We start from the raw sequence: 12,163 nt of genomic DNA on the forward strand, positions 1-12,163 counted from the left end.
GAAAATGTACAAACCATTTTCCACCAAATGTTTGGTGGAAATCATTTGGTGCAATTAATAAAAAAAATAATCTGTTTTTAATTAATTGAAGTTACTTGAGCCAGAAATTTTACTCAAGAGTAGTGATAATGCTCACTACTGCACTCAAATAAAAATACAAATAAAGGCGCTTTTATTTGAGTACTTTTATAACTCAAGTAAAAGTAAGAAAAATACGGTGTAATAAAACGATTCCTAAAAGCACAAGGAAGTGTAAGTTACTACCCAGTTCTGCTTGTAACACTACATACGAGCTTGAACCAGTTATTGATATTTTTCTTTCGTTAACACTTGGTTCTTGTGCGACGTATCTCTATTTATACCAAATATGCAAATAAACTGGCGTGGGATTTGTCAAACCAACTCCGGGAGCTTCCGTAACGAAAACGGTTTCGCGTCATATCCGGTCAACTACGCTTCCGGATGCGGTGAAATAGCAAAGACGAAGGAAAACGCCGCTCTTACTAGGATTAATTTAAAGGACAAGACGCTGTCGGTGCAGTTAGCTGAGCTACCAGCGAAGCTCACATGGGACCCATGTAGGAAGTTTAAGTCATTTCAGACGGTTTGTTACGATAATCTCCATGTGAGCTGTTTGGGTTTGTTTGTTTTTTTTACGGAGTGTTTATGTCTCCGAGTTGCTAGCTTAAGCCTCGGTTAGCGGGTGCGCAGACAAACAGCTCCTCTGTGAGATGATAATCGGACTCGCTGCCGTTTAACCTGATATAGCACTCCCTCTTTTCCTTGTTCAGCGGGATGCAGCTGTCTGCGTGTTTGGTTGTTTTCTAGAAGCGTTTGGATTCTTTTTTTGTAGTAGCTTAAAACACAGCCAATGGGTTTGTAATCAAGCAAACAAAAGACGAGGATTTTGGCCCTTCAAGCCCATCGGGTTTGCTGTTTAAAAAAGTAAATAGAGTCTAAAGACAATTATAGAACTTTACAAAATGGCTGGACCCCGGACTTCAGTCTCTTCCAGGAAAAACATGCTGATAGTTTGTAAATAGTGCTTCCCTGTCAGCTACTCGGCTCCACGACTTTTTTTCTTGTTCTGCTGGTAGAGGACCTAAACTACAACCTGTGTTGGAAACTGAAGAGGAAGATTTTTTATTTATTTATTTATTCTCGTTTGTCTAAGGAAAGTTTATATTTCATACGCTGAGATCTTCAACTCAACAGGTACGTCAGCTTTCCTGCTCAGCATAATGTGAATTAGAGCAGATTTTCATGGTTGCCTGATGTATTAATTATTATTTCACTGACAATGACAGCAGACTGTGCAGTTAGGTACTTACAATTTGAAAATTGGATATGCAGAAGACCATAAAAGAGCTCAATCATGTTTAAGCCCAGTGGTCTATTTACAACAAGTGTCTGGCTAGATAGATAATTTGTGACAAAAGAGGCAAATTAAATAACATTTTAGAAAAGACAAAGGAATTATTGCTCTAGAGTCTAAACCACTTGAAATGGATCAGTTTTTTAAAAGTAGGCTGTAATGAAATAAGGAATAAGTTAAAGCAAGAGATGTTTCAAAATTTTGCTACCAAACATTTTGACACGCCAACCCCAATTTTAGCCAGTTTTGCTACATTACGGCATGTAATGTAAAAGAGGGAAATAAACACAAGTTTTACTATATTTAATTCTAGATTTTATCCAGAACAGTTGTTTTTAATTAAGAATTCAATCGAGAGCAGTTTTTGTAACCATGTTTAACAAGTGCTTGAAAACAAAGATAAAAGGGTCAAGGTTTGAAATGATAACCTCCTTTAGCAACTTGTGTAACTTATATTTTGGACAATTTAGATTTTTACCGTGACAGTAAGATTTACTAAAGACACAAATATGCTGTACTTCATTTAGCCTACTCGTCCTAAAAAAAACATGTTGTCACAAGCTAAATTTTATTTTATAAAGTTTCTTATGCCTTTTTGTGCTTCCCTTTTGATATTGCAAATTGTTAACTTTGAGCAGTCTTTCCTCAGTAACTCTGTCCCCAACAAAGAGTGTTTCAATAAAGAGTAGAGCTTCTGTGTGGTGCGTTCACTGACCAGAAAAAGATTAGAATTTATAGATAGATTGAAATTCTCACAGTCTGGTCATCAGTCAGGGCAGGTCAAATTGAATATTGACCAGTTCTAGTCAACAACTCAAAAAACCTTTGGACAGTGCTGTGAATCCTATGTTATAGTAATGTTTGTACAAAACAAATAATCTTCCTATTTAATCTGAAAAAAATCTACACATTTTTAGTAATCATAAAGCAAAACCCTTAATATCTGGAGCTCCTTTTATCATTTGTTTTTAGTTGCTGACATCGACTCATTTGCATAGCTGGCAAATGCTTAAATTGGTCACATATTCATCTTAATAGAAGTTCAAAACTACAATTCGCATTTTGTTCCCAGATCTTCTAATATAGGATCATGGACTTGATTATATGTATTCTATTGTTGAGAAACTTGCCAGAGATGTAAAAATGTTCATTACTGTCACCTCCAGGCAAAATGGCTCACGCATGACATTGCCATAAGGCTCTTGTTGTGTTAGCATGGAGCTGATGTATATTCACTGGTACAGTGACCCTCTTGTCTTCCTGCACCACAGTGAAGGATGAATGGCCTCTCTTTCAAAGAGCTCTGCTGCCTGTTCTGCTGCCCACCATGTCCGAGCCGCATCGCATCCAAGCTGGCCTTCTTGCCTCCGGAGCCTACATACGCCTTTCTTCCAGACCCTGAGGCGGACCCCCCCACACTGGGCGCATCCGGGACGTCGAGCCTGCGGTCAAGGAGTTCGGCTTCGGTTTCTGGAGGAGCCGGTGGCGTGGAGGGGAAGTGGAAGCTTCACCTGACGGACCGAGCAGAGTTTCAGTACAATCAGCGAGATCTCGACGAGGTCGAAGTGTTCTACACTCGCTCCAGCAGAGGAAACAGAGTTGGCTGCATGTACATTCGCGTTGCAGGGAATGCCAGGTGAGAAGCTGGAAACAGTCTCGACTGTTTTTTGAGATTGTGATGTTCCAGATTTGAGATTTCTTCTGTCTTTAATTTTAAAGTTAGTCTCCATTCCTCAAATGCATCTAAATCATGGGCTGTGACGTGTACCGAATATGTAGACAGCAGGTATCTGTAGAACTTGATTGCCGTATTACTGTCCATACCACAATAACGTGGTATGCTTAGGATGTATCTACTGGCGTCGCACAACATCGTCCATTTATGGTCGGACAGAAACAAGCAACAAGCATGAGACATGCTATTGTATCACATACTGTATGTCTTAGTCTGACAACACAGGTGCTTAGATTAAGCCTAAGCACCTGTGTGAATTAGAGTCTCTACCTCCAACTAGAGACTTTTTCCTGAACATCCTGGACCTTAAAGTAATTAATTGAACCGTGTGGACCCATACCGCTCAGCGGAAACGAAGCTTGAATGTTGCTGGTGGCCGGTTCTTGAGCCCTGGAGTTCATCCTGTTGATCTTAATGTAGAGATGCACCAGTCAGAGAGAATGATTCCTGATCTTTGTTTTTGTTAAGGTAAAGTATAAGAAAAAAAAACTGGATAGTATAAAAAAGAAACTGAAATCTGAAAATATTTGATTCAGGTTATCGTCCTCCCCTTTTTCCTGTTAACTTAACTGACTCAGAAATTTCCTCATTTTAGATTTTTCTAATTGATCACTGTCAACTAACACTCATTTTCCCCAAAAGTCTAAACTTTCTTCCTTCTTTCTGACTCTTTATAGGAATGTAAAGTTTTGGTTTGTCTTGTTTGTTTATTTTTTTATGGTTGCAATCATAAATAAGCAGCGTTGTACTCAGTGATGTTAGTTTCCAGTAAGTCGGAAACAAAGTCATCACAGGTCTGTGTCGTTGACGCCGTGTGCTGGAATCGGTACGTGGTTTATGACGCTGGTTTAAACATTAAACAGTTTGTTATGAGATAGAAACATAATTTAGATTAATTGAGGGACCAACCCTGCTAATTTATGCAGTTGCTTATTAACTTCTAAATTCAGTTAAAGAATAAATCTTCAGCAGTCATAGGCATCTGGGTTTGTGCAAGCAGAAATACAGAAAAATATATATTTGATGCATATCGGTAAGGAGAGCAACATGTTTTTATTTCATCATGGCAAAAACTAGAAAACCTGATCTCATTAGAGCGGTTTTTACTATATTTATTTATAACAAAATTCTTGTTGTTAGTGAAACAGTTCTCGGCTATTAGCTGAAATCTTATCGGTCAGAATCTACGCTGACATTTCTTACCATAATGACATTTCAGGAATCTTCAGTACATCTACCAACATTTCCTTTAAATCTGCCTCTTCTCAGATTTACCGTCCTTTTCTCCCATGGCAACGCAGTCGACCTGGGCCAGATGAGCAGCTTCTACATCGGCCTCGGTAGCCGTATCGGCTGCAACATCTTCTCCTACGACTACTCAGGTTATGGAGTCAGCACAGGCAAGCCCACCGAGAAAAACCTGTACGCGGACATAGACGCTGCCTGGCATGCCCTGCGTACGCGGTATGTTGTTCTAGAATCATCCCAGACTCACAGGACTGTATTTTACTTAAGTTATGTCCTAACTAGGGGATATGGTGTCCTAACTCTTTCCCCAGTGAGAATCTACATTTTTATTTTGCAATTATAAAGTAAAGTATACCTTTTCTGTTTTCTGTTGGTAAAATGTAATTGAATCCCTTTTTTTCTGAAGATGATTTAAAAAAAAAAAAAAAAAAGATTAGATATTGTTCTTTGAACATCTATTGTGAAAGACCTGAAACTTTTATATGGTCCTCAGTTTTCCACATGACTGTAGGTACAATTTGTTCATATCAACATGAGAAGATGGGGCTTAAAATGGCAAAAGTTGTGCTTGGGAAAAACAAAGATTGGTGGAAACATTTGTGTTTTGATACGCCGTTTATCTGGAGAGATTACATACTGCAGAACAAACATCAGTGTCATTCAACTTCATGAAGGTCAATTAAATGCATGGCATAAATGTTCAACCAAACAACCGTTCTGTACTGATACCAGATCTACCTGAAAAACTTTGGTGCAGGTGCCTCAATATGCCTGTTCATCTGCAAAGCCCAGATATGATTTTGTACACTTCTGTTACTAGGACTAATGGATTTAGAAAAAAAGGTAAATTCAGGGTTTTGACAAATTTTTACTGAAATAGATTCAGAACAAAGGGATTATTATTAAGTGGTTGTATTTTTTTGTCCTGCTCTCCATCTTGACACTCCTTTTACTAATGAGTCTTACTCTATTTATTTTATGTAGGTATTGCATAATCCCAGAGAACATTATCTTGTACGGACAGAGCATCGGCACGGTTCCCACTGTGGACTTGGCTTCACGGTATGAGTGTGCCGCCGTCATTCTTCACTCGCCTTTAACGTCTGGGATGAGAGTTGCCTTTCCTGACACAAAGAAAACCTACTGCTTTGATGTTTTCCCCAAGTAAGTCTTTCTCACCCTCTGTTCAGTGCTACACGTCTGCTTGTAGGGATGCATCGAAATAAAAATCTGGGCCAGTATTGATGTGCAACATTAATATTGCTACTATGGCTAATATTTATAAATGTGTATTCTATACCTACCTTTTAACAGCATTAAAATAGACACCAGTTGCATCGCTGTCACATGACCAGACAAATACACATAAACAACCTCTTTTCCCCTACTGAAATGCAAAAGGCAGCAAGATGGAAGTAAACATTGGTTGATAATATCGGACCAATACTGACCTTATTGCAGATACAGTATATTGTGCATTCCTATATCTTAGCACTTTATTGAGGGTGTCCAAAGTGTGGCCAGTGGCGCTATCCCCAGAAATATTTTTGAATTAAAAGAATGAATAATGAATGTTTGCATCTGGAACTGGAATGTAGAGACCTGTTCTACAGTTAACGTGACATTTATTGTCGTTATTCAGAAAATAAAAGTAAGTCAATATGATGCGGTGGTAGGGAGAGGAGAGCTAAGATAATTCAGTGGAAGAGAAGCGCTGTCAAATAACAGCTTTCAGCTGTTTTCCTGTTATCTTTGTTACTTTAGGGGCTGAATATGGAGCAGGAGAATCCCAGTGATAATTCACACCTAAGTGTTAGATTCTATAGGTGGGTGAGAAGCAATTTGTTCCAAGGAGGATCTGGCTCGTCTAAATGAGCTCTTGCATACAACAGATGACTGCGTTTGTAGCGTGAGGGCAGAAAGGGCTTCATCACCTTGTCTAGCAGATGTTTATGTGCTATATTGTAGAATGAGGTAGTGAAACACCTTCTGCAGCAAGATGTTCTGCAGGTCTTCACAGGTGATCTGCAACAATTCTCAAAATCCTCTGCATACTTTCTTTTTTGGCCCAGCAGACCTGGATTTACCAGCTGCTCTGCCTGTGATGTTGCATTTCCTGATTCCATTGCTTCCAGTTTGAAGTAACACTTTAAACCTCTGAGAGGCTTTTATAACCTTCCCCTGAACCATAAACCTAAACATTTATTTTCAGAGCCACTGAGAATTCCTTATAGGATCCCATGATGGCACTCTGCAGAGGAGTGAGGGATAGGCCCAAGTTGACTGAGGTTTAAGGCTTAGCAAGCTAATGAGGTGTTGTAATGTAATCGGCATTGAGCATTTACATACAGTCAAAGCAGCAAAATAGTCTAGTACGGACAGTGTTTTTTTGTTTTTCTTACTTTATTTTTAGGTTTTTGTCGGCTCTAGTTGCCTTTGACAGTTGTCAGACAGGAAAGCGGGTTGTGAGAGAGGGGAAATACATGCAGCAGACCTCCATCTTAGTCCTTGACGTATATGAGTTGCACACTTTTACCGCTGCAGTTTTCCATGTTTGATTGAATTTTATACAACTAACTGTTGCTTCACTAAAAGTTATTTTATTTTATTTTTTTCTGGAAAACACCCCAGTTATCAGAAGTCACCAGGAAAGAAGCATGCTGAGGCGACTTCCCAAACATCTTAATACTATCAGGCCAAACATTATTGAGATGAAAGACTGAACCAGTAAAACCAGTCATGTGAACTTCGATTTGCCTTTTTTCCTGCTTGATCTGATACATATTTGCGCTGCTACAACATAGGTTTTGTACATCAACATATTGCTGGCTATGAAAGTGTGATTTTCAGTTGTCCGATAATGCCCCATTAAGCTTTAAAAACTATATTTCTGATTACTATATTTCTCATAGTAATTATTTGTGATTTTTAACATCATCTGTGAGTGAACTGTCACTTTAAAACAAGGCATTTTTTTACAATATTACTTGACATTAGTTGAAAATAAAAGCAATATTAGTTCGTATTTTAAGTTGTCTTTAGCGTCTTTTACCAGCTTTTATTTTGCTATGCTTTTATTAGCATAGCTAACAGTACAAAACCAGTCTTTGTTTGCATGTCCTGTTAAAATGTTGACCCTTACCTCAAATCTGACATTTCTAAAAGCTCCCAAATCTGTCATGTTCCTTGATGGGGCAGGAAGCTGACGAGGATAAAACGAGATCTTTTCTGCTCAGCTTTCCTGCTTTCAGATGAATATCTTGCGGTCGCTTTAACCCTGAGTAACATACAAATGTCTCAAAATGTTTAACCTCCACACTAAAGAGTGTTTTCTATACTGTGACCGGCTAGCTCTTGGCACAAGAACATTCAGTGAATATTAACCATACTTCAGTGATGCCTAACTAAACTTTCTGTCTTCAACTTTTCAGCATTGAAAAAGTGTCTAAAATCACTTCTCCGGTTCTCATCATCCATGGGACGGAGGACGAGGTGATCGACTTTTCTCACGGCCTGGCCCTGTTCGAGCGCTGCCCGAAGGCCGTGGAGCCCCTCTGGGTGGAGGGCGCTGGACACAATGACATTGAGTTGTACGTTCAGTATCTGGATCGCCTCCGGCGTTTCATTGGACAAGAATTGGCTGTTCAGCACGCCTGACCTTCACGAGAACATCATCATGTCATTTTATTCTTCCTATGGCACTTAAAACGCTGCCTCCCTGTGTGGAAGACGGAAATAATGTTTTCTTAACTGTCCATCATGGCCCGCTGGACTACAGTGTCCCACACTCCTACTGTAGGCCTCTACATAGACCACGGACCAATGAGGCACAAAGAGATCTTTATAATCAGATATGTTTAAGTGTGGAAGACGACGTTTAGACGGTTTCACTTGGCAGAAACCTAAGTAGTACTGATCATGTTTTAACAGGGCAGATAATGTATCTCTATTCTGTGCAATAACAAGGACACAGTCCACAGAACAATGGCATTTGATGATGTTCAAAGATACTGCTAAGAATCCATGGAGATTTTCTAGTCTACTTATACCTTGTGTGTGGGCGTGGGTGTGCGCGTGTGTGTCTGTGTATAAAACTTTAATCTGTTAACTAAAGTTGGCAGAATAATATTGGAGCATGGGAAACACTTTTGTTCTAAAAGTCTTCATGCTAAAAATGGGGATTTTTTTCCATTTTTGTTTAACAGAAATTTTAAATGAGACTCCATATCGGATTTTAGATCAAGTAATCATGGGACTTTTGTTTAATCTCTAACACACCTCTAGAATCAAGTGCAAACTTTAATAAATATAGACTCGGAATAGGTTTGGTTTACTCTATAGTCTTTGTTTGTCATGGCATTGGACTGCACTGCGTTGGAGGATGTTTCCTGTCTTATGCGTGAACTGTGGTCTGAATTTTTCGGGTGGGAAAGGGACATCTGTACGGATTTAAGCTTGTACTCTGAGTCTCTGATTTAGTTTTCACTGTACTCAATGTTTTCCTCAGGTAAACTTATTTTTGACATTTGGATGGGAGCGTTTCAAATTCATTCTGTTTATTTTAATAAGCTGAATATTTCTACAGGTGATTTCATGTCCTCTTTTTTTTTTATTGTAAACCAAGTAATAAACCAAACTTTGATCCAAAAATGAAGGTACTCTTTGCAGCAAAGATTGGTGAAACTTTGACCTCCATCTTTTCTTCTTAGCAACTCGTGTAGATCCCAGTTGGGGAGTGGGATCGGACAGAAGAAAAACATTCAGAATCTCTTTAAGTGAAACATTAAAGTTATTCCTTTTTGTTTATCTTTTCTCTCACACCCGCTCACCTTTGCACGTTGTTCTGCGACAGGAAGGTTAGCGTTAACACTAAACGGGCCTGGATCATCTACTTCAAGCCTGTAAACATCTTTTTAATATCGATACTGCTGAGATGCATTTCTACCATCATACTGTGAATAAAAACCTTCTTTCTAAAGAAATATGTTGATTAAAAAAATAATAATTCCCACTAAATACAGAGGGATGCAGCATCTAAGTACAGTAATTATTTTTATTGTGAAGCACTACCCTTTTATCAATATCAAGCTAAAAGATGTTTTCAGGGGTTTCCCTCTTTCTTCAGTCTTTTTAATGATCTGTAAACTAATATTTGTGCACAATTATAGAAGCTCTACATCTTTACAAGTCTTGATTTTCTTACAATCTGTATTTTTCTTTGCAGATCCTTTCCATTTTTTATATTACAAAACAGTTTTTTTTTAATGTGGCTGATATTTTGAGCTTAGTTTGGGAAGAAAAAGTAATAATGTCCCCCCACTTAGCTTTGTTTTTCTTTATTTTGTCCGCAGGCTGCAAACCACCAAAGTTTCGTAATGAAACTTTCTGTGTTTAAAGCTAAGAATACACCATTGTTTACCCTTATGGGGTCTTTTTGAGCTCTGAGAGATGCAATGCAGCAATTTTCAAGGTTCTTCATCAGTTCCTGAACCAAAATGTCACCCAGCCTTTCTGTTACTGATGTTTTCTGTCTTCATATGCTTCAGGGGGAAAGGTTCAAAGTTGAATTGTTTTTTTTCTGTCTCTTATTTATGTGATCTTATGTTCTAAGTTTGCATCCATGTTTCAGTTTGAATCTTTATTAAACCATGTGAGCTGATGAACCACCATGACACGGGAGCTTTATGTAAATGGCTTCTTTTCTTACAAACTGCAGATCTCATGTAAATGCTCCAATTCTTTATTATACTGATGATTTTTTTAGGTTTAAAAGATTTTGTTTTTCTCCAAGAGTTGAAACGAATGACTCAATAAAACATACCCAGATGTTAATAGCTGTTTTGTTCTCCTTTTTTCATCAAGACTGCACTGGAGGGTGTCAGAAGATACATTTCTGTCTCTTTTTTTTTGTATTTTTGTTTAAAGGAATGTTTTTTTTATTTTTTTTATCTGGTTTAGTCTTTCACTCGAGGCTTTTCTGGCATTCTTTGAATAAATACCTACCAAGGTTTAATGAGGAAGATCCCAGAATGGCTTGAATGAATGGCTGATAAGTAAATAGGTCTTCATTTACACTTTTCAGATGCGCTGTTTGATCACTTTTTGACTTTTCAGCTGTTGTGTTGAACAAAGGAGAAGGCTCAAATGAGGTTTTATTTAAACCTGTACAAGGACTGTGGTGCGTCCCGGCCTCCCCTCTGTCTGCTGTCACGGTGAGAGCTGAGGGAAACGGAGACAGATGGAGGGTCAGCTCCAGCCACTCTCCTTCTTCTGCTCAGACCAAGCGCAGATGCAGTGGCATGTCCCCCCGCGTACAAGGCACAGCGAGTACAGGCTGACCCGCTGCAGACGAAAACAAATCTGCAACCTTTTGACACAGACGCGCCTTCTTGCTGAACGATGCCAAGCCATAACAACGGAGGAGTCAGACGAAGCAGTCTGACAGCTGCTGGCGGAAGGCACAAGAAAGACAGATTATCATCCATGTTCCATTGACCTGTGACAGAGATAATCAGCTCGCTGCCATTCACAGATCACAGCAGTTATCTGTCTAAAAGCTGGTTTTGCATTCAGGGAGAAACTCATATGCACCAAATTGGCATTTAAAGTGCAGAGGATTCCCTGAAGCCTTACCATATTCGAATCTAACTAGTAAGTGATGCAGAGACGGGAGAAACCTCCCCGTTTTTGTATGCAAGCAAGGTTTTTCAATATCCTTCCTGCAATGGTGCCTGTTCACAGATTTATGCCGCATTCCCCTGATCTTGAGTTTATTCCTGTTGGCTGTTTTCTGCTGTGGGTTGACGTTTCTGCTCGGATTCACTCGGTGAACATTCAAGGACAGAGCAGCTTCTGCCAAATGCCAGTAATAAATATCCGCCCGGACCGACAAATCATATTTACAGTGTGTCAGCGATGCTGCTTGACTGATGCTAGCCCACGGCCTCATCTCAAGCATTCCTCTTCCTCTCCACCAGCACCACCTAATGTGCCAAAATGGACTCCAAGAAGGTTTTTTTTTTTTATCCAGATGTTGTGATATACAGTATATATCTCCAGATTAACATATAACATACAGTTGGGTTCAAATGAATAGCATTGCAACATCACAAATCAGATCAGTCACTGTTTTTGGTAGAAATATAGAAAACAAATTGCTAATAGGAGAAATAAAAACTCAACAGTCGACAAATGCATGCTGCTCTCTGTGACTGAATCATTCATTTAAAGAGATTTTGGTTAAATTATAACAGTGGAGAACAAACAGTGAATCATTTCGTTCTATAAACAAACAGGCTTGAAACAAAGAGGTGTCAAACAGGATGAAGGCAGAAAGTTTTGTACCTGCAGATGGGTCAGTTCAGACTTTGTTCAGAAGAGCAACATACTTTGACTTAATAGTTGATTGGAGAGATTCAGAAGTCAAGAAAATGATAGTCTGCTCAGCTAAAATATACCTAATGCTTTGGAAAGGAAACAAGAAACCACCATTCAAAGAATGACCACAATCACAAGAGTGAGCCAGTAATTAGCTGGTCTACAGTTGTCTGTCGATACTGTAACATTTTGCTGTTAAATATATACAACAGGCTTTACAAAGTTGATCTGAGCAAACACAGATTCAGGAAAGAGGCCCTGACTGCTGCAGTCAAGTCAGCAGAAATGTCCTCCACTCCAATAAATATCCGTGGCTTATCCTGCAGAACGGCACATTATTATTCCAAACAGGAACGAGAGCGCCGGGCATCACAAGACGATGAACATGCTGTGATGTGCTCAGAGAGATGTGCTCAAAATATTCGTAT

General features: G+C 39.1%; 1 protein-coding gene across 1 annotated transcript; it reads left to right on the forward strand.

The window, feature by feature from the left end:
- The first annotated feature begins 436 nt into the window (after positions 1-436).
- On the forward strand, positions 437-10,190 carry abhd17ab (abhydrolase domain containing 17A, depalmitoylase b). The gene is made up of 5 exons (XM_032572685.1): positions 437-1,215; positions 2,647-3,011; positions 4,380-4,574; positions 5,343-5,522; positions 7,790-10,190. The coding sequence occupies exons 2-5, from the start codon at positions 2,653-2,655 to the stop codon at positions 8,013-8,015; spliced, it is 960 nt and encodes a 319-aa protein (XP_032428576.1). The 5' UTR covers positions 437-1,215; positions 2,647-2,652; the 3' UTR covers positions 8,016-10,190.
- Positions 10,191-12,163: the final 1,973 nt, after the last annotated feature.

The sequence above is a fragment of the Xiphophorus hellerii genome, chromosome 9, assembly GCF_003331165.1.
Source record: "Xiphophorus hellerii strain 12219 chromosome 9, Xiphophorus_hellerii-4.1, whole genome shotgun sequence".
Lineage (NCBI taxonomy): Eukaryota > Metazoa > Chordata > Actinopteri > Cyprinodontiformes > Poeciliidae > Xiphophorus > Xiphophorus hellerii.